Raw genomic sequence first — 21,192 nt, forward strand, 5'->3', positions numbered from 1 at the left:
GAACTTATTTACTTAAATAAAATATTCTATAATTTTCCAACCTTTAAGGTATTTAGCAAACATATTACATTGTTGACAACCAAGTTGTCACTATCATACCTACATTTTACTAGAAAATCTGATAAATTACTTGTATTCCCCATGCACTTAGATAATGTTTCTTTAATGTCTTATTATTTTAAAGACTTCTTAACATGCCTTATTTTGAGCATCACACAACACACCCTTTAAACTGGAACAACACTCTCAGTTACGGTTGCACAAAAATAACTGTTTGCAAACCACGCCCACAAATATTCTAATATTCCTCCTCCTATATGTTATGAAGAAGCTGGTGTGGGCTAGCCCATGCTGGACTTAGTGTGGGCAGGCCCAAGTTGGACTTGGTGTGGGCTGGCCCATGTTGGGCTACTGTGGGTCAGCCATCACCAACCCAACACAGGCTAGCCCTGCTTCATAATAAAGAGGCGGGGGCTCATTCGAAGATTTGTGGCAATGGTGTGCACACGGGCTGGTGTGGGCTTGGTGTGGGAAAGCCCATGCTGGGCTGGTGTGGGTTTGTTGTGGGTAAGCCTATGTTAGGTTGGTGTAGGCTGTTCTGTGTTGTGTTGATGTGGACTTGGTGTGGGCTAGCCTGTGTTAGGTTGGTGTAGGATAGCCTGTGTTTGGCTGTGTGGGATTGGTGTGGGCTAGCCTGTGTTGGGCTGGTGATGGCTAGCCCATGTCAGCAAAGATGGTTTAGTATGAATAACCCCAGAAACTGCTTCTGCAATATAAATCCCTGATCATACTTGTAGACGATGTCATGGCGACGTTAGCTAGCTGAGCTCATGTGCTGAAACAAGTCATTGCGTCTAACAGTTGTGTCGCACCGAATTGGGCATGTGCAGGCCGTGAAATCAAAGACACTCCTTCGATATGAAGTTGTTTTTGATCAAAATTAAAACGTGTAATTTTGTCACTTTCACAAGGTTGGAGTAATTACATATTCAGCTACTGTAATACTTACATTTATTTTAAAGAAAATCACAACTAAGGTCACATTTTTCACTTTTTTCATTGACATCCCAAACCTCGGTCTGGTCTGTCAAAATATCGTCCTGTTGGGAGTCTGGGTTTGAAAACTCTGTGATGTCGGACTGGTGTGGGATTCATGTGGGTTAGCCTTTGTTGGCTTGGTGTGGGCTAGCCCGTGCTGAATACCCACATGGGGCCAATGGGGTTAGGTTTTCTGGGGTGATTCTTGTAAGTCCTGTGTTACATCGGAAGGTTAGAGTGAGACACGTGAAACAGTAGTTGACGGAACAGGGTACAGGGAGGATCTCTTGCTTGAAAGCCCTCGATAGTAGAAGTGAAGGCTCTAAATTAAGTACAATAGCTTGCCAATTTCAGTTAAAAAATGACGTACCATTCATATGGGATGAGTGATTTCATTCTCCAGTTTTCTTTCACAAGTTCTACATCTCTACTCTGTTTTGACATTTTGATGAGGCAGCTTTGCAACATATTGCCATTTTACCGATCAACATTTTATCATTACAATTAACCTGAAATTCCTTACAATCCATATTTGAGATAATCATTGCTTTCTTAATATATCAGTTGCTGTGAGGGTGTTGGTGAAATGCAGAAAGGTGGAGTCAGGCGCAGGACACAGAGATGAGTATAGTCCGACAGTTTACTCAAAGAATGAGAGAATAATGTTCCAACACGGAACACAAAATCCAAAGCACAAATAACACGAACCCACATGACAAACAATAACACACAAAACAGAGAGGGAAGCCAGGGGGTTAAATAAGGAACATAATTAATGGAATAGAAATCAAGTGTGTAATAATGAAGACAAAACCAAACGAAAATGAAACATGGATCTGTGGCGACTAGAAAGCCGGTGACGTCGACCGCCGAACGCCGCCCAAACAAGGAGAGGGACCAACTTCGGCGGAAGTCGTGACAGTTGCACCTTCCTATTTTGCAACAAAGCCTCCTTCACTCATGCTGCCAAACTTACCCTTGTAAAACTGACTATCTTACCACTCTTTGACTTCGGCGATGTCATTTACAAATTAGCCTCCAACACTCTACTCAGCAAATTGGATGCAGTCTATCACAGTGCCATCCTTTTTGTCACCAAAGCCCCATATACTACCCACCACTGCAACCTGTATGCTCTCGTTGGCTGGTCCTCGCTACATATTTGTCGCCAAACCCACTGGCTCCAAGTCATCTATAAGTCTTTGTTAGCTATAGCTCCGCCTTATCTTTGGTCACCGTAGCAACACCCACCAGTAGCACGCACTCCAGCAGGTATATTTCACTGGTCATCCCCAAAGCCAACACCTCTTTGGCCGCCTTACCTTCCAGTTCTCTGCAGCCAATGACTGGAACGAATTGCAAAAATCACTGAAGTTTAAGCGTCAGCTGTCAGAGCAGCTTACCGATCGCTGTAGCTGTACACAGCCCATATGTAAATAGCCCATCCATCCAACCAACTACCTACCTCATCCCCATATTTGTTTTAGTTTTTCTGCTCTTCTGCACACAAGTATTTCTACTTGCACATCCTCATCTGCACATATATCACTCCAGTGCAAATAGCTAAATTATAATTACTTCGCCACTATTGGCCTATTTACCTCCTAAGTTTGCACACACCGTATACAGATTTTCCTATCGTGTTATTGACTGTACGTTTGTCTATCCCATATGTAACTCTGTGTTGTTGTTTTTTGTCGCACTGCTATGCTTTACCTTGTTGAGGTCGCAGTTGTAAATGAGAACTTGTTCTCAACTGGCCTACCTGATTAAATAAAGGTGACATTTTTTTCTTCTTTTCTTTTAAACAAGACTTTCTGAAATGATAACGTTTCATGCAAATGGCGGGTCACTAACCAGATTTCCATCCACAGTTTTTATGCGAGTAAAGTCATACCGTGTAAAAGAAAATCACTACAGCTATGATAGAAACAGGAAGTTTTGGTACAATTTTATAAATGTCTAGAGATAATTTGTTTGTTTGACATGGTGGGATCTTTTTGTGTCGGTAAAATGTATTATGTGAGAAATGGCAGTGGAAAAACCTTTAAGAGCAAATATTGATATAATCGAAATAAACTTGTATCCCTTTGAAACTAAGAAGTTTTTCTTACAATTTTATCATACCTTTTCTTTATATCTCAAAGGCATTGCCTCTTGCAGGTATCAAAGCCAAATGACCTAGCAATCATTTCAGTAAAGTTCTGCCTAAGGCTTAGTATGAAACGTAACCATAATGCTGAGGCAGCTTTGGCATGCACTGCTCTCTTGATGGTTGCCAGTTATAAACTTTGGAAGGCATGCCACTTTGTCCATCTCTTCGCATCTCCCACCACTAAGCATGCACTGTTTTCTTAACCACAACTAGATGCACCATAAATAATTACTGTGGGAATAAATATCACTGAATGACAATGAAAATATTGGAATAAAGTAGGATAATGCAATTGAAGGCATGTAGGCCTATCAAATTGTTGCTTACTGAAACTCCCAAAGTTATCCAATCCTTGTAATAAATTTGAAGCAATTACCTACCCACGTGTGGTCAACTAGATGGTAATTTCAGCATCGTTTTGATTGGGACAGCGCCATTGCACTGCTTTGAGACAAGCGTGGGGATTCATTTTAGATTTTCCAGAATCTCCATTTGGACATTGGTTTGGCTACAATTAGGCTGGGAAAGTGTTAGCTAAGTTGAGGTGAGTGCTGTCCATGATCATCTTGTCTAGTTCATTAAAGCATGCATTGGTGCTGTAACTGTTGAATGGACATGCAGAAGGACCAGCTGCCTGGTGTTTTAGATCTTACCCTCATCCCTTCAAAACGAGACAGGGCCCTAAGGGGCCTCAATGCCCTCAATGTCCGTAGTGATTTAACGGGCCCTAGATCGGAGTAGCCCATCGCATTAGCTATAAGAGTGATTATAGACACCTATACAGACAGAGAGAGAGAGAGAGAGAGAGAGAGAGAGAGAGAGAGAGAGAGAGTAAGAGAGAAGGAAGAGATAGTGTCCAAACAGTTAGAAAGGGTAACAGAGAGATAGACCCTACTGCACCAATTTTGATTGTTGTTTTGGTTTAGTTTATAATGCAGGTGAAGCTTGAAAATAAGCTCACAGTATACCTGGTTAGAAACGTTTGGTTGACAGAGAAAGAGGAGGAAAATAAGGGGAGAGAAAAAGAGGTAGCAGAATCAAACAAATGGGAAATTTGAGAGGAGAAATGCGTTCACAAAAATTCACTCAATATGACACAAGACACACAATAAACGTACAATATTCACACAATTCACAAAGTACCAGTTGAGTATAAGAATGGAGATGGGAGCCAGGAGGGTGAGGACGGTAGTGGGGACGAGTAGGAGAGAGGACAACCTGTGAAAGGGAGAGTCCCGAGACAAAACCACAAGAATCTTACCCTGGCCCCTCAACACATCCAAGCCAAGTCCCTCTCGTCTGCAGTACAACACCCCTTTTAATTTTAAGAGAGACACGGTTATAGGTACCTGCGAGAGAAGGTACAGGTTGAATGTGCACATCCCTGAGCCATTTTATACTCACATTTCATTCTATTCTAGACCACAAACTGAACTGATGACAGAGCCATAGCCTACATAAGGTGACCCAAGGGACCAAAGATGTGGTTTGACACGGTGGTAGAGTAGTTACAGGACAGAGAGGCACAAGGAGTCAAAGAGGCACAGAGACCACGGGACACCATGCCTGTTAGAAAACTTGAGCTCCCTTCCCCTCTGTCTCCCATGACCATCCATGATAATGTGATACTGGCAGGGTGGATTTGGGTCAAGGGAAAACATATTATACTGCCTTCATTCCTCATCAAATGGCAGAGGACTCTGGACTGTCATATGGGCATTGAGAAACAGGGGACAGTTTCATTCAAAGGGATTCGCAAATATGTCTAAAACATATTTAGAGTCTACCAATGACAAATACTATACATTATCACAGCTCTGAAGGGACAGACTTCTTCTCTTCTGGGAACTGTTGACAAAGGCTGTGTTTGAGAAAGAGCTGATCTTTTGGTTTCACTCATTCATGAAAATGCACATTAGATATATATACATAATGTATTGAGTACTACCCATGAAACTATGCTATTCTATACCATGGCTTTCTTTTTCTCAAAGAAGTAGATTTAATATTAAAATGATCGCTATCACATATACACACAGCCTTTGTCCATGTCTGTCCCCTGGCTTTTCTAATGGCACGCTAAAGCTTCCACTGTCCTCTCGGCTACTACACTGTCGTTGCTCTTTGGGGTGATGGTCACCTTCAGCCTCTGTCTGCTTGGCGCCCCCTGTAGTAAAGGTGGGGAGTGGCCGCCTTCCCTCCCTCCTCTGGCTCTGCAAATAGATACTGAGGAGAGAGATGTGCACCTTCTGAGTAACCCACAATGCACAGGCAGGCGCACACACACACAAACAAACACAAACACACACACACTCCCACAAAACTGAGCACAGACATTAACACATACATAAACCATCAGGATTGAGAACACATTAGTTGATAATGGAGTTTAAGGCTTGACTCAGAAGTCATGACTTGACTTACCATCCATCCATCACATAACCCAACCCAACACATCCAACAGGACAGGTCAAGTGCAAAATATAACTTTACATTTGCTCTTCCAGAGACAGGGGAAGATACAGACACCACAGCCTTCGATACACAACAGTAGAAAAATGTTACTGGGCAAAGCAACACTGGATGAAACCCCCCACATTGCAACACCAAAACCGAAGAGAGCTTGTATGGCATTGTGATGTGTCCCATGTGGACAGTGTAACATTTTTCTTTAGATTTTTCTTTAAAGAGAAATGTCAAAAATTGTTGACTGTCCCCGCCATCCCATTTATCGTCCTGCTTTTCACCCTCTACCCCTACTATCACCTATGTGCACATGGTGGTTTACCTTTGTTGTTAACATAGTAAAGTGCTATTGTAAACGACATTGTTGACTCACTGCTAATACCACACCTCCCATCCCAGGCTGTAATATTCCATATTACAGCAGTTCACTCACAGCAATGACAAGATAGGTCAACTCCACAGCAACAGATAACACACTAGCCCATAGAGTTAGATAAACAGGGTAGAGAGATACAACGGGAAAGGCCATAATATCAATGAATGATGCCAGGCCTTTCAACATTTCAGCTGGAGGGTAAGAATAGCATTAAATAAAATAAAATCCACTTAAAAGATTGGTCGACTTTTGTTGACAAAGCAGTCGAATTGGCAAATGTTTGAGTTACGTACTATACAGAGTATATTTATGGGAAGAAGGGAGAGTTTTGTTATGCCTGCTAAATGTTCTATGTCAATAGGTAATGATTTGATGTCATGTCCATAAACCAGCATCTGCAATCAGTACTAAATGGCCACACTGCAGCATCATCATTTGGTATATTCAAGTCCCTTATTATCAAAGTTGTCTCAGATCAGGAACAAAGAGTCATCAGGTTACAGCTACAGTGTGCTTGAAGGGAAACAGAATCCAACTTGGGAAGAGGAGAGGAAAGCTTATCAACTCTCATAAAACGAAGACTGACAGAGAGAGAAGCAAGAGACATAAAAGACATAGCCAGAGAAGAAGAACATGAAGACAAAGCAAGAGAGATGAAAAGAGATTAAAAGAGAGACCAGCACAAAATAATAAAGGATGGAAAGATGGAGGAAGGAAATCATAAGAGGAGGCAAGAAGTAACATAGAGTCAGTTGGATAAGTTACTTACATCCACAATGAAGAAGTCCAGCCAACACCAGGCGTTGGTGAAGTATTTGACCCAGCCATAGGCCACCCATTTGAGCACCATCTCCAGGATGAAGATATAGGTGAACACGCTGTCTGCGTACTCCAGGATAATCTTAATGGTCTTCCTCTTATTTATGTACACATCCTCAAAGGCCTGGGGGAGGGGAAAACAGAACAGCAGCAGGTTAACAACACTGACGTGACTGGACATCTTGTCTTATGATTAGGCCTCTGAGTTTTTCCTGTTAAGTGAAAAACTCATGACCCTCTCTATGGTTAAAGGTGTTATAGATAGTTGTGCCATTTGCTTTTCCTGTTGAAATATGAATTCTCTGACAACTACAGTATATAGTGTTAAAGGTGCAATTGGTCAAATTAGCAAAGACCATCCTGTCTCAGTCCTCCAAAAAGTGTTATGCTGTCTTTTTTATATACAGTATTGTCTTCGCTACAGAAACCTGATTGCGTCTAATGTCTTGGGATTCAACTGTGCTAACGTTAATACTGCCCTATGTTCATGGCAAACTATGTGAATTTAGTTATTCTCTCTCATATGACAATGTATTGAATGCTCTCAGGTGCGGTGTTTACATAGTCATTGCCCACAGTAGTGAAAGAGGAGGTAGGCTACTGTATGTGATGGAACAGGTTCTCTCTGTACTGTAGGGGTAATAGTCACCTCAGCCCCACTATTCTATATCCCCTCTGTCCATTCCTGAACACATACAGGGCCTTCAGAAAGTGTTCATAGACTTTGACTTATTCCACATGTTGTTGTTACAGCCTGAATTCAAAATGGATTAATATATTTTGTTCTCACCTATCCACACACAATACCCCCTAATGACAAAGTGAAAACATGTTTTTACAAAAGTTTGCAAATGTATTGAAAATTAAATTCAGAAATATCTCATTTACATAAGTTTTCACAGCCCTGAGTCAATTCATCTTAGAATCACCTTTGGCAGTGATTACAGCTGTGAGTCTTTCTGGGTAAGTATCTAAGAGCTTAGCACACCTGGATTGTACAATATTTACACCTTATTCTTTTCAGAATTCTTCAAGCTCTGTCAAATTGGCTGTTGATCATTGCTAGACAATCATTTTCTGGCTTTGCCGTAGATTTTCAAGCAGGTTTAAGTCTAAGCTGTAACTTGAGACACTCAAGAACATTCACTGTCTTCTTGGTAAGGAAGTCTAAAAAATTGAGAGTGGTACTCAGTAATGTTGGATTTGCCTCAAACATAACACTTTGTGTTCAGGACACAAAGTTGATTGCGTTACCACATTTTTTGCAGTATTACTTTAGTGCCTTGTTTTAACTTCTTTGGGAAAGGGGCCGGTATTTGACGTCCGGATGAAAAGCGTGTCCAAAGTAAACTGCCTGCTACTCAGGCCCAGAAGATAAGATATGCATATTATTAAAATATTTGGATAGAAAACACTCTGAAGTTTCTAAAACTGTTTGAATCATGTCTGTGAGTATAACAGAACTTATTTGGCAGGCTAAACGAGGACAAACCATTCAGAATTTAAAAAAATTGAGGTCACTCTCTTTTCAATGAGTTTTCATTGGGAATCCAGATTTCTAAGCGACTTTCTTGCAGTTCCTATCGCTTCCACTGGATATCAACAGTCTTTAGAAATTGGTCGAGGTTTTTCCTTTGAGAAATTAAGAAGTAGCACTGTTCAGAACGAGGGTAGAGGGAAGCGTAATATTTGTTAGAGGCGCGTGACCTGAAAAGCACTCTCCACTTTGTTTTCCTCCGGTATTGAACACATTATGTCCCGTCTTAAATTTAATCGATTATTTACGTAAAAATGTACCTTAAATTGAATTATGAAAGTACTTTGAAATGTTTGGACAAAGCTTACAGGTACCTTATGAGAAGTTTTGTAGTCATGTTGCGCGAGTTGGAACCAGTGTTTTTCTGAATCAAACGCGCCAAATAAATGGACATTTTGGATATATATCGACGGAATTAATCCGAACAAAAGGACCATTTGTGATGTTTATGGGACATATTGGAGTGCCAACAGAAGAAGCTCATCAAAGGTAAGGCATGAATTCTATCTTTATTTCTGCATTTTGTGTTGCGCCTGGAGGGTTGAAATATGATTGTCTGTGTTTGTTTGCTGGGGTGCTATCCTCAGATAATAGCATCGTTTCCTTTCGCCGTAAAGCATTTTTGAAATCCGACACATTGGCTGGATTCACAACAGGTGTAGCGTTTTTTTCTGTACAGGCTTCCTTCTTTTCACTCTGTCAATAAGGTTAGTATTGTGGAGTAATACAATGTTGTTGATCCATCCTCAGTTTTCTCCTATCACAGCCATTAAACTCTGTAACTGTTTTAAAGTCACCATTGGCCTAATGGTGAAATCCCTGAGCGGTTCCCTTCCTCTCCGGCAACTGAGTTAGGAAGGACGCCTCTATCTTTGTAGTGACTGGGTATAATGATACACTATCCAAAGGTTAATTAATAACTTTACCATGCTCAAAGGGATATTCAATGTCTGCTTTTAAATTCTTTACCCATTTACCAATAGGTGCCCTTCTTTGCGAGCATTCGAAAACGTCCCTGATCTTTGTTGTTGAAACTGTGTTTGAAATTCACTGCTCGACTGAGGGACCTTACATATAATTGTATGTGTGGGGTACATAACAAAGGAGTTGAATACTTATTGACTCATGACAGTTCAGCTTTTCATTTTTAATTCATTTATAAAAATTCAGAAAAACATCATTCCACTTTGACACTATGGGGTATTGTGTGTAGGCCAGTGACAAAAAACATCTACATTTAATCGTTGACAAAAAAATGACAATTACATCAATTTTAATCCCACCTTGTAACACAACAAATGTGGAAAAAATCAAGGGGTATGAATACATTCTGAAGTCACTGTAAGCATTCTGGATCACCATTGTGCTACAGTCCTTCAGAAAGCTAAAAACTAAGCTAGATTATTTTGATTAAAAGGTTGGTGCATTACAGACCTTTGCTGCACATTAGCAAGGATCATATCACAAACAGTCGTAGACAGGTAAAAGGCATGATGGGAAAATAAAATATTTATCGATTTAATTATTCAATTTCAGTACGTTCTGTCGGAACTGATACGGTTTGCTGTAAGACAGTACTTAATTAGTATGAGATAAACTGTTAGTGTGTGTGTTTTGTTTTTTACCAGAAATCCACACAAGGATAGTAAAACAAATGGAGACATTTCGCAAGTCCACCCAAGGAAAAAAGCTATTTTAGGCTTAGGGGTTAGGTTTAGGGCTAGGGTTAGAATTAGGGTTAGGTTTAGGAGTTAGGGTTAGGTTTAGGTTAAGGATTAGGGTTATATTTAGGGTTAGGAGAAATATGATTTTGAATGGGAATCAATTGTTTGGTCCCCACAAGGATAGTAAAACAAATGTGTATGTGTGCATTCTTACCAACGCCCCGCTACTGAGAAGGATCATGAAGATGATGACGGTCTCAAACCAGTTATGCTCCACAATCAGGTAGCTTGTCTTCCTCAGGAACCACCAGTGCTTCCCCCAGCCATGATCGATGGGCAAGTACAAAAACTTATACTTGGCAACACATTCTGGATAAGAGGGCACACACACTCACTGTTACTGACACAGTCAAATACATTCAGGACATGTACACACTATTGACTACACACGTACACGTCCATAAAATGGCCTCATTATGCCATACAAACTGAAGATGAGTACAGACACTCACAGACCCACACTTGCCATGGCCCACAATGAAATCAGTTAGCATAAATGCTAGGTGCTATTGTGGCCAGACTGAGGCCTGTGTCTCTCTGTGGGTTCTTAGTTACCATCTGTCCAGCAGGCGTCTGGGTCCAGGAACTCCTCCACAACCTCCACCACCACCACTTCCTCCACGTCAGGCTTGATGTCTATGGTGCTGCCCTCCGAAGAGCTAGTGTCATCCAGCTGAGACAGACAACAGGAGAGAGGGTCAGACTACTAACATCACAGAACATTCGGTGGTGTTATGAGCTAGTATGTACAAAGATACTGCACAGTGGTACCCACTGCCTATAAAAGCATCCACTAGTCACCCGCTCACCCTTTCTGTGGATACCTCATAGGCATCATGATTTAAGGGCCACGTAACCTAACCAGGAAAAGCTGTGTGTCTCAGTTGGAGGTTAGATGTTACATGTTGTCTGCATTTTTAACACATTCTCTTACATTCCGACCATGGATGTGTGGGTAACCTTGTCTATTTGCCTTGAAGTGAGTATTATTAATAGCAACATTGACCAGTTAGTCATTAACCTTGGCTGCTGAGTGATTACATTATTAGGGCTGGTCACTGATAAATATGCATATGCAGAATTGACAGTGATGCATGATTTGTTGCTAGGTATCTTTATGTAAATAGACTAGAGCATTAGATCCAGTGGTAAAACCTTTTACTCAATGCTCAGGATAAAACACATACGACACTCAAGAAGGTAATTTATATGGTAAACATGTTAATTAAAGTGAGGTGGGGGAAGGATCATAGGCCGGGGCTTTTTAATTCATGTCTCACGGTAAAGATACTCTTAGACTCTCAGAAGAAATGCTGATTCTTAAATACAACAGTCGAGCCACAAACGACGACCATTGCCAAAGTATTATTTGATATGATTACAGTGAAACGGTTATGGAGAGAGGATTCAACACATAGGTCTATGACAGGCATACAATGTAAATGTACTGAGGCTGATCTCAAACAGCATGTTCAGGTAGAGACGTTTAAAGAGACATATGCCTTGTCTAGCCAACCTAATAAATCATCTCAAAGCTGAACAATAAGTCAAGGTGAACCAGGATAAATGCACGCACACACACACGCACGCACGCACACACACACAGAGCTAATCCAATTTACGGATGAATGACGCTTCATTTTAGAATCCTGAATAGTCAGCAGAAAGACTGTGCTTCTCTCTCTTACTCTCATACACACTCTTTCTCTCCCCCTCTCTCTTGCTCTCTTTCTCCAGTATCACAAACAGCCAGACAGATCCCTGACTGTCTGACAGGGGCTCTGTGTCCGTCCAATCGCTGCAGGGCTGGGCTGTGACAGGCTTAGATGCAGGATAGCCAGCCTTGTGGTTGGTGGAGACAGGTAGCGGAGAAGACTGGAATCTGGTACAGGTATTAGAGCTGCTGCATGACTTCCCTCTGCAAACCAGGTCAAGGTGACCCAAGCATCAGAGCTCCCCAACATATCCACATACTGTACGAGTGAGGAGGACCTTTCCCACACGTTGACATACACAAAGCAGTGTTCGTCTGTCTGTCTGTCAGTCTGCAGAGCCAGTGGTACTGCCATGCCTAAACAAATGTTCTGAAACGTCAGGTCATCTGAAGGTCTCCTGTGTTCGCCCCTCTGTGTTCACCGCTCTATATTCACTGCTCAGTCCAGTGTTGATGAGTGGATTAAAAAGACACACACTGCATACACACACACACACACACACACACACACACACACACACACACACACACACACACACACACACACACAAATGCACTTTAAGCCGTTACATCATCTACTACATTAAGACTGCAATCTCAAGAGCCTCAGCATGTTCAGAACGTATTCACACCCCTTGACTTTTTCTACATTGTGTTGTGTTACAGCCTGAATTTAAAAAGCCTGCAATTGAGATCATACCCCATAATGTCAAAGTGGAAATATCATTTTTTTTATGTTTACAAGTTCAAAAAAATGAAAAGCTGAAATGTCTTGAGTGAATAAGTATTCAACCCCTTTGTTATGGCAAGCCTAAATATGTTCAGGAGCAAGAATTTGCTTATCAAGTCACAATCATTTCTACCATCTCTGTACCCAACACATACTGTGTTGCCCATGTAAGGCCCCTTAGTCGAGCAGTACATTTCAAACACCGATTCAACCACATCGGTAGATTGGTAAAAAATTTAAAAGGAGACGTTGAACATCCTTTGAGCATATTATTTACAATTTGGATGGTGTGTCAATACACCCAGTTACTACAAAGATAACTCAGTTACTAGAGAGGAAGGACACCGCTCAGGGATTTCACCATGAAGCCAATAGTGACTTTAAAACTGTTACAGAGTTTAATGGCTGTGATAGGAGAAAACTGAGGATGAATCAACAACATTGTAGCTACTCCACAATACTAACCTAAATAACAGAGCAAAAAGAAGAAAGCAGGTACAGAATACAAATATTCTAAAATATGCAAATAAGGTACTAAAGTAAAACTGCAAAAAATGTGGCAAAGAAATTAACTTTATGTCCTGAATACAAAGTGTTCTGTTTGAGGAAAATCCAACACAACACGCCACTGTGTACCAGTCTTCATATTTTCAAGCATGGTGGTGGCTGCATCATGTCATGGGTATGCTTGTCATCAGCAAGGACCTGGAAGATTTTTTTTAAAGATAAAAAATAAATGGAATAGAGCTAAGCACAGGCAAAATCCTAGAGGAAAATCTGGTTCAGTCTGCTTTCCAAACAGACACAGGGAGACAAATTCACCTTTCAGGAGGACAATAACCTAAAACACAAGGCCAAATATACACTAGAGTTGCTTACCAAGATTACATTGAATGTTCCTGAGTGGCCTACTTATAGTTTGGACTTAAATCGGCTTAAAATCTATGGCAAAACTTGAAAATGGCAGTCAACTTGACAGAACTTGAAAAAAAAGAATTGCAAATATTGTACAATCCAGGTGTGCAAAGCTGTTAGAGACTTACCCAGAAAGACTCACAGCTGTAATCGCTTCCAAAGATGATTCTAACATGTATTGACTCAGGGGTGTGAAGAAATTAGATATTTCTGTATTTCATTTTCAATAAATATGCAACATTTTCTATAAACATGTTTTTACTTTGTTATTATGGGGTATTGAGTGTAGATGGGTAAGACATTTTTAAAAAACATTTAAAAGATTTGGAATTCAGTCAGTAACACAACAAAATGTGGAATAAGTCAAGGGGTATAAACACTTTCTGAAGGCACTGTATTTGGCTACTCTGCAAAGCATCATGCTACATCTATAACTAGAAAAGGTAAATTTCCTGAAGAAAATTTGAGCGATTGCATCAGCTATTTAACAGTAGTGATCTTGCTGAAGCAAGCACACTAATTAAAATGAATATGCTGGATAACAATAGTGGTTAGTAGCAAGGGTTGGAACCAGTTCAGGGAACAGAACCGAAAACTGGAAAAGAAGGAAAGGATTTGAGGAACAGAACCCTAACCTGAAACTAAAGTGATCTATACTGTTCCAAGACATAACCGTTATTTTAAAAGCATGGGAAGCGGTTAATAACTTTCTATTACATTCTGGTCATTTTTTCCAGGCCCACAAAAATCGCAACAAAGCGCCAATGCAAAGCCCTCACTGCCACTCAGAAACTTATTCCAGCGTCTGCCTACAGGCTGGAAATCTTTGCCAGTGGGTATACTTGTGTGTAGGCTATCTGCCCCTCCCCTCTGAAGCATAGGTTACTGTAGCCTACTGCCGACATTACAAGCATGGTGCTGAAAAAAAAAAATCCCCTCGCTAATTCAGGACTAGTAAAGGCCCAGCGCACTACTTTTGTGAAAAAAGTATTTTTTTATTAATACCATTTTTTCAGGTGGTGCTGCTCCCGTAGCAATGTGCCCAGCGCTTCAAGGCAAGCTTCCTCCTTCCTCTCTCGTGCTCTCGTCATCTGCAAAATGTCAGTTGCATCTCGCGCCCTACACTGTGACTGGCACCACAGTGTGTGCGTGTGTTTGTCTTTCATTATGATTTTACCATGCTTTTACGGCAAAATACAATTTGCTCTTAAAGACTTTCCTATAGAGATTAAATTGCTTACCCGCTCCATAGCAAGCTGCTCTATCCGCACTAATTGGTGAAGTAATTTAATGTCGAGCTAAATGTAAATAAATGACGGTTTCAGAGGATTAAAAAATAATAGAAAGGAACAATATAAACCGGTACTTTTTTTTGGTTCGATCCGGTTCAAAACTTTGTTTTGTTGTTCGGAACAGTGGAACGGTAAGAAAAAATAATGGTTCTGTTCAGAACGAAACCATAATGGTTCCAACCCCTGGTTAGTAGTGGGTGCAAACGCAATAATAAGCTTGAGGCATAATGTTTTGCAAAAAGGAATAAATATTTCCTCTGATTGATTTGTTTTCTGGAGTGTGTTAACTATTTCTAGTTAACCATTAGAAGATGCGCAAGTGAAAGTAAGCACTTTGTTGACACACCTTGCTAAATCCTATTTAGTCACAAAGTCATTCTTTCTCATCACTACCGTATTGTAGCTTGTATTAGCTAACATAAATGTAGCTATACATTACCTTCAAAGTCAGTCATAGAAATATAATTCCTAGAACGGACATCCAAGTCAATGGGTCATTGATGGGAAGACTGGCGGCCATATTTAGAGTACCCATAATCAGAAAATAAAGCTGGAAGTACAGCATTCAATTTGTGCTTTATTAACAGTCAACACAATTGACATTATAAAGCCACAGCATCATTTTAATGAACATTCCATGTTAACGTGGCAATTAAGCATACAATGTCAGCCATATTGAGTGTACCCATAAGGGGCTGTCAAATTGCCATGGTCTGAGGGGCTATTCCACCTCTAGGAGTTATATTTCTATGGTCACAGTCTCATCATTGGCGTATTGTAGCTTGCATTTGCTAACAAAAGTGTATACATTACCTCCTTCTACTCGTCAGGAGAGCCGGTGACGGATAAAGGCAAACACATTAGCCACGGTTCAACTTGTGAAAGACGATGCGATTACTAAAATAACTGTATCTTTTGATTAGTATAAGCTAATCCTGTTGTGATTTCTGATTTGAGTTACAGATCCGTTGCATTTGTTTCAGTACCTAGCTATCTAGGTTTGTAAAATACATTGTGTTAGTTGTGCTAGATAGCTAACTGGCGTGTTTCGTTAGGTAAGATTTAGCTAAATCAAAGAAATTCTGTACAGAAAGAGACATTTCTAACTGCCATTCCAATACAAACCCTTGATCACGCTAGCTAGCAGTGTAATGGTCACCAAGCTAGCTACGTAGAAACACGTGATCATATCAAGTTAACGAGCTGTGCCAAACTGCACGTGTGCAGTATAGCACTCCTTTGAAATAAAGTTGTTTTTGAGAAATATGAATCTGTCACACTTTTGCGGCTATGTAGAGAAGACATATTCAGCTACTCGAAGCTAGTTAATGCATATAGAATATGTGAAAACATACAAAAAACATATAAGAAGTCAGAAGTATGAGCGATCTTAGAGGAGTGGATGCTAATGCACTCCAATTCATAGAAAATTATGTAACCACTATATTTGATAAGGTCTCAACAACTCAAGTCACAACGTATCCTAAACCTCCAACAGAACTCCGTCAAACCTTCCACCTAATCAAGCACCCAAAACCCCCCTTCCCATTTTCCGATTAACCACCTTCCTCAACCATCAACCTCCCCTCTTATATAACCCCATGCCCCAACCATTTCTATTTTTAAATAGCATAGAAAGAATATATCACACCCATCCCTCCATACTCACGTCTTTGCTGTTCTCCACATCTGACTCGCTGCTGAAGTCCTCGGTGTTGAGATTATCGAAGTCTGACTCCCCGACCGCAATGGGAACGCACACGGTCAGGTTGGGATTGTGGATGAAAGACATGTGGTCCTCGTCGATCATGTACTTGCCCACGCTGCTGCCAATACCACTGGTAGTGCCATTGATGTAGTCCAGCTCGCGGTTGATGTCTATGCCCTTCTGGTTTGCAATGCAGTTAAGCTTCTCGTCAAACTCATCAAGATGCTTCTGCTCATCCTCTGCTTCTTCCTCCTCCTTGCAATCAGAATCAGATTTGGATTCAGAATCAGATTTAAAATCAGTCAGGAAACAAATACTGATGTTCAAGTACATTGTGAAAGAGTTTATCTTGGTGTTGTTAAAACAACACAGAAACAACACCACAATGACATCAGAGTGATGTCATACATAACAGAACATAGAGGACATGTCATCACAGCATACCTTCTTCATAACCTCGGCTACAAAGACCTTGGCCCAGGCAATCCCCGTCTTTATTCGACCGACGGCTATTTGCAGGTTGTTCTGTTCTCCATCATCGTCTGAAGGTGCCAGGTTGTCTGCGCTGAACGAGCTCAGCAACAAGGCAAGGAAAAGGTTCAACACCTGGGGAGAGGGCCGTGCACAGAGAGCAGGTCTTAGCAGATGTCACTAACCGCAAACTAACTGATATCAGGCTTCACTAGACCAAAATTATAATGCACAAACCATAGTTACATGTGGATGTGGATGCAGAAATGCTACTTGCTTCCAATTCACTAAGTGAAGAGAGGCCTGATCTTCACAGGTAGGGTATGCAAGAAACTGCTACTCGTTTATGGATATTTCAATTGTTGTTTTTCTTACCACCAAGTTGCCTATGACCATGACCATCAGGAAGACGATCATGCACATGTTCTGGCCGGCCACCTCCATGCAGTCCCACATGGACTCGATCCACTCCCCGCACAGAACTCGAAACACCATGAGAAATGAGTGAAAGAAGTCATTCATGTGCCAACGGGGCAGCTTACAGCTTATTGCGATCTTACAAACACAGTCCTTGTAGTTCTTTCCAAACAGTTGCATGCCAACCACGGCGAAGATGAAGACGATAAGGGCCAGCACCAAGGTCAAGTTTCCCAGGGCTCCCACAGAAGAATGAATGATTTTAATGAGCATGTTGAGTGTGGGCCACGACTTGGCCAGCTTAAACACTCTCAGCTAGACAAGAGACAGAGAGGGAGGGAGGGTAGGAGAGACAGATTTGAGGTGGTTAATCATACTGTTTGAGAATTTGAGCATTAGTCAAGTCAAGCTAACTCTGCTGCAGAGTGAACCCTTCACCCCACCATTGGTAAACTGTCTGGACATCAATGTCATAGATGGTTATCATTATGCTCCCTCATTCCAGTCCACACCACTTTTCTTACTCACCAATCGGAATGACCTGAGCACAGACAGACCCTCAATGTCAGCCAATACCAGCTCGACTAAACTGAGGGTCACGATGAAGCTGTCAAAACAATTCCAGCCCTCCTGGAAGTAGTAGTATGGATCCATGGCAGCAAGCTTGGCAAACATCTCACCAGCAAAGATACCAGTGAAAACCTGTAAGTGCAAAGCGAGAAAGAGGTTAACAGTCAGAGCCTAGGGTCAAGCTACCACTGTAACACACAGGGTTGGGGTCAACCCCACCTAAATTCAGGAGATTCATTGAATTTCAATTCAAGGGTGCAATTTAGACTGTAAAGGGGTTGCTGTGAATTTGACAGTACCGGCAGCTAGTGGCAAGTAAGTACAGTAACCAATGACACACAGTATTATACCATAAACAAGTAAATGCTACTGTAATTGTAATGAATTAATGAATTAATTAAATTCATTGAGGGAGATGTGTTTTTTTATTTTACAGTATTTTACTCTAATTACATGCACTGTAAAAAAGCCAACTTAAAAAATTCCTTAATCATTATTATTCTGTGAGTTGAGTGGACTTCAAAGGGACAAGAATGTAAGCTACTCAACAAACTTGATGTGAGCAAAGATTACACATTCATGATTGCCTTTGGAAGGTAACACTGAAAAAAAGCCAATTTAACCAATGGCTTAATCAGCTAAATATGTGAGTATAGTGGACTTCAAATGGACAAGAATTTGAGATAACGTGTTGTGTTTACTCAACATACTCTGCTCTATGTGAGCTAATTTGAACAAGTTTGTTGAGAAAAATTACAAAAAGTATGTTTGCTCAAAACCACGCCCATCATTACCATCTTTCCCAGCCTGCTTTATTGCAGGTTGATATTCAGAATTGTTTGTTGTATTTAGAGTTATATCAAGATAGCTAGCTAATATAATATCTTGTTGTAACTCTAAATGCATTTGTAGCTAGGTAGCTAGCTAACAGCCATGGAAGAGTGTGAAAGGATTAGCTAGCAGTTACAGCTGTCAGAAGGGAGAGTAGGGTACTCTGGATAGACCGGGTACCTTTGTGGGAGGACATTATGAAAATATTCTCCAGTTCCAATCCTTAGCAAGAAAAACTGAGGACAGAAAGATATAGCAACATAATATTCAGCGCTTTCTAATTTGAGTATAATGCAGCCTGTTAACTTTGTGATGTTTTCCGTCCTGAGTTACAGAGAGCCGTAAAACCCTGTCTGCAGATGAAAAGGTCCCAATGAATGTCCCAAGAGAATAAGGGTACATTCTTGTATACCATGGATTATATGTGTACCGATGTTTGTACGTTTTGTGAACAAAAATACAGCTTAAAAGTCAGGAAGCTCTGGACTGGGTACTGTCGCCGGAAGCTCTGGACTGGGTACTGTCGCCGGAAGCTCTGGACTGGGTACTGTCGCCGGAAGCTCTGAACTGGGTACTGTTGCCGGAAGCTCTGGACTGGGTACTGTCGCCGGAAGCTCTGGACTGGGTACTGTCGCCGGAAGCTCTGGACTGGGTACTGTCGCCGGAAGCTCTGGACTGGGTACTGCCGCCTGAAGCTCTGGACTGGGTACTGTCGCTGGAAGCTCTGGACTATGGAAGCGCCTTGGAAGCCTGATGCGTGGTACTGGAACTGGTGGTACCGGGCTGATGACACGCACCTCAGGGCGAGTGCGCGGAAGAAGCACAGGCCGTACTGGACTGTGGAAGTGCACTGGAGGCCTGATGTGTGGTGCCGGAACTGGTGGTACCGGGCTGAGGACACGCACCTCAGGGCGAGTGCGGGGAAGAGGCACAGGCTGTAATGGACTGTGGAAGCGCACTGGAGGCCTGATGCGTGGTGCCGGAACTGGTTGTACCGGGCTGAGGACACGCACCTCAGGGCGAGTGCGGGGAAGAGGCATAGGCCGTACTGGACTGTGGAAACGCACTGGAGGCCTGATGCGTGGTGCTGGAACTGGTGGTACCGGGCTGAGGACACGCACCTCAGGGCGAGTGCGAGGAGCAGGAACAGGACGTACTGGACTCTGGAGGCGCACTGGAGGTCTGGTGCCGGCACTGGTGGTTCCAGGCTGGGGACACGCACCTCAGGGCGAGTGTGGGGAGGAGGCACAGGATACACTGGGCCGTGGAGATGCATTGGAGATCTGGAACGTAGAGCTGGCTCAATGCGTCCTGGCTGGATGCCCATTCTAACCCGGCAAATGCGAGGAGCTGGAATAGAGCGCACCGGGCTATGAATGTGAACTGGAGACACCGTGCTCATTTCTGCATAACACGGTGCCTGACCAGTCACACGCTCCCCACGGTAAGCACGAGGAGTTGGCTCATGTCTCCAACCTGACTCAGTCAATCTCCTCGTGTGCCCCCCCAAAATAATTATTGGGGCTGCCTCTCGTGCTTGCCTTGTTTGTATTTCTCCTCGTAATATCGGCGTTCTGCTTTCGCTGCCTCTATTTCTTCCTTCGGACGGCGATACTCCCCCGCCTGCGTCCAGGGTCCTGCTCCATCCAGTATCTCCTCGCAGGTCCATTTCTCCATAATGGACCATTTCATAAGGGTCCATTTCTCCATAATGCTGCTCCTCCTTTTCATGCTGCTTGGTCCTTTTGTGGTGGGTTCTTCTGTCACGGCCGTTAAAAGGAGGAGACCAAGGCGCAGCGTGGTATGCGAACATCATCTTTATTATAAGAATGAACACTAATTCAAAAATAACAAAACAAACCGTGAAGCTATACAAATGAGTGCTGACAGGCAACTACACATAGACATACAAAAAACCCTAGACAATACAAAACAAGCATACCCACCCTCATCACACCCTGACCTAAGCAAAATAATAAAGAAAACATAGATAACTAATGTCAGGGCGTGACAGGATGACAGTAGTGATGTCAAGTTTGTCTCTTTTTACTGACTCTGATCTTTTCGATTCGTTCAGTCAAAATAAAATTAATTTGAGTCAGTAATGCCTGGAGCACATAGGATCTCTACCGGCGAACGATGAACTGAAAACTTGTTCACATATCGTTCACCATAGGGGGCTTATTGGAGCTGTCATTTGTGACTGAGACTTGCAATAGTGTGCTTTTTGAACGATGTAGGCTACATTTGTTGATTGCTCGGCATACAAATAAGATTACTTCTTGATACATTTGAAACAAGGTCTAATTGTGGCTACAACCGGACTAGATTGTGATCGACTCTTGATGAAATGCATTGCTTGAATGCCATGAGGGTGATAAGCACAATATTGTAATGACCTGACTAGATCATAAAGGAACAATTGTCCA

General features: G+C 41.9%; 1 protein-coding gene across 6 annotated transcripts in view; it reads right to left on the minus strand.

Moving 5' to 3' along the window:
- The window catches only part of LOC129846970 (sodium channel protein type 8 subunit alpha-like), a 116,728-nt gene that overhangs the window by 19,770 nt on the left and 75,766 nt on the right, over window positions 1–21,192 (minus strand). For 4 of the 6 annotated variants that reach the window (XM_055914798.1, XM_055914790.1, XM_055914796.1 and 1 more), the window contains 8 exons: window positions 17,891–18,064; window positions 17,321–17,677; window positions 16,919–17,080; window positions 16,436–16,729; window positions 10,671–10,788; window positions 10,270–10,424; window positions 6,805–6,978; window positions 3,847–3,969 (listed from right to left, as the gene is read on the minus strand). In XM_055914798.1, the coding sequence (XP_055770773.1) occupies window positions 3,847–3,969; window positions 6,805–6,978; window positions 10,270–10,424; window positions 10,671–10,788; window positions 16,436–16,729; window positions 16,919–17,080; window positions 17,321–17,677; window positions 17,891–18,064 (1,557 nt within the window). The remainder of the gene's footprint in view (window positions 1–3,846; window positions 3,970–6,804; window positions 6,979–10,269; window positions 10,425–10,670; window positions 10,789–16,435; window positions 16,730–16,918; window positions 17,081–17,320; window positions 17,678–17,890; window positions 18,065–21,192) is intronic. The other 2 variants (XM_055914799.1, XM_055914801.1) reach the window with 1 other exon arrangement.

The sequence above is a fragment of the Salvelinus fontinalis genome, chromosome 3, assembly GCF_029448725.1.
Source record: "Salvelinus fontinalis isolate EN_2023a chromosome 3, ASM2944872v1, whole genome shotgun sequence".
Lineage (NCBI taxonomy): Eukaryota > Metazoa > Chordata > Actinopteri > Salmoniformes > Salmonidae > Salvelinus > Salvelinus fontinalis.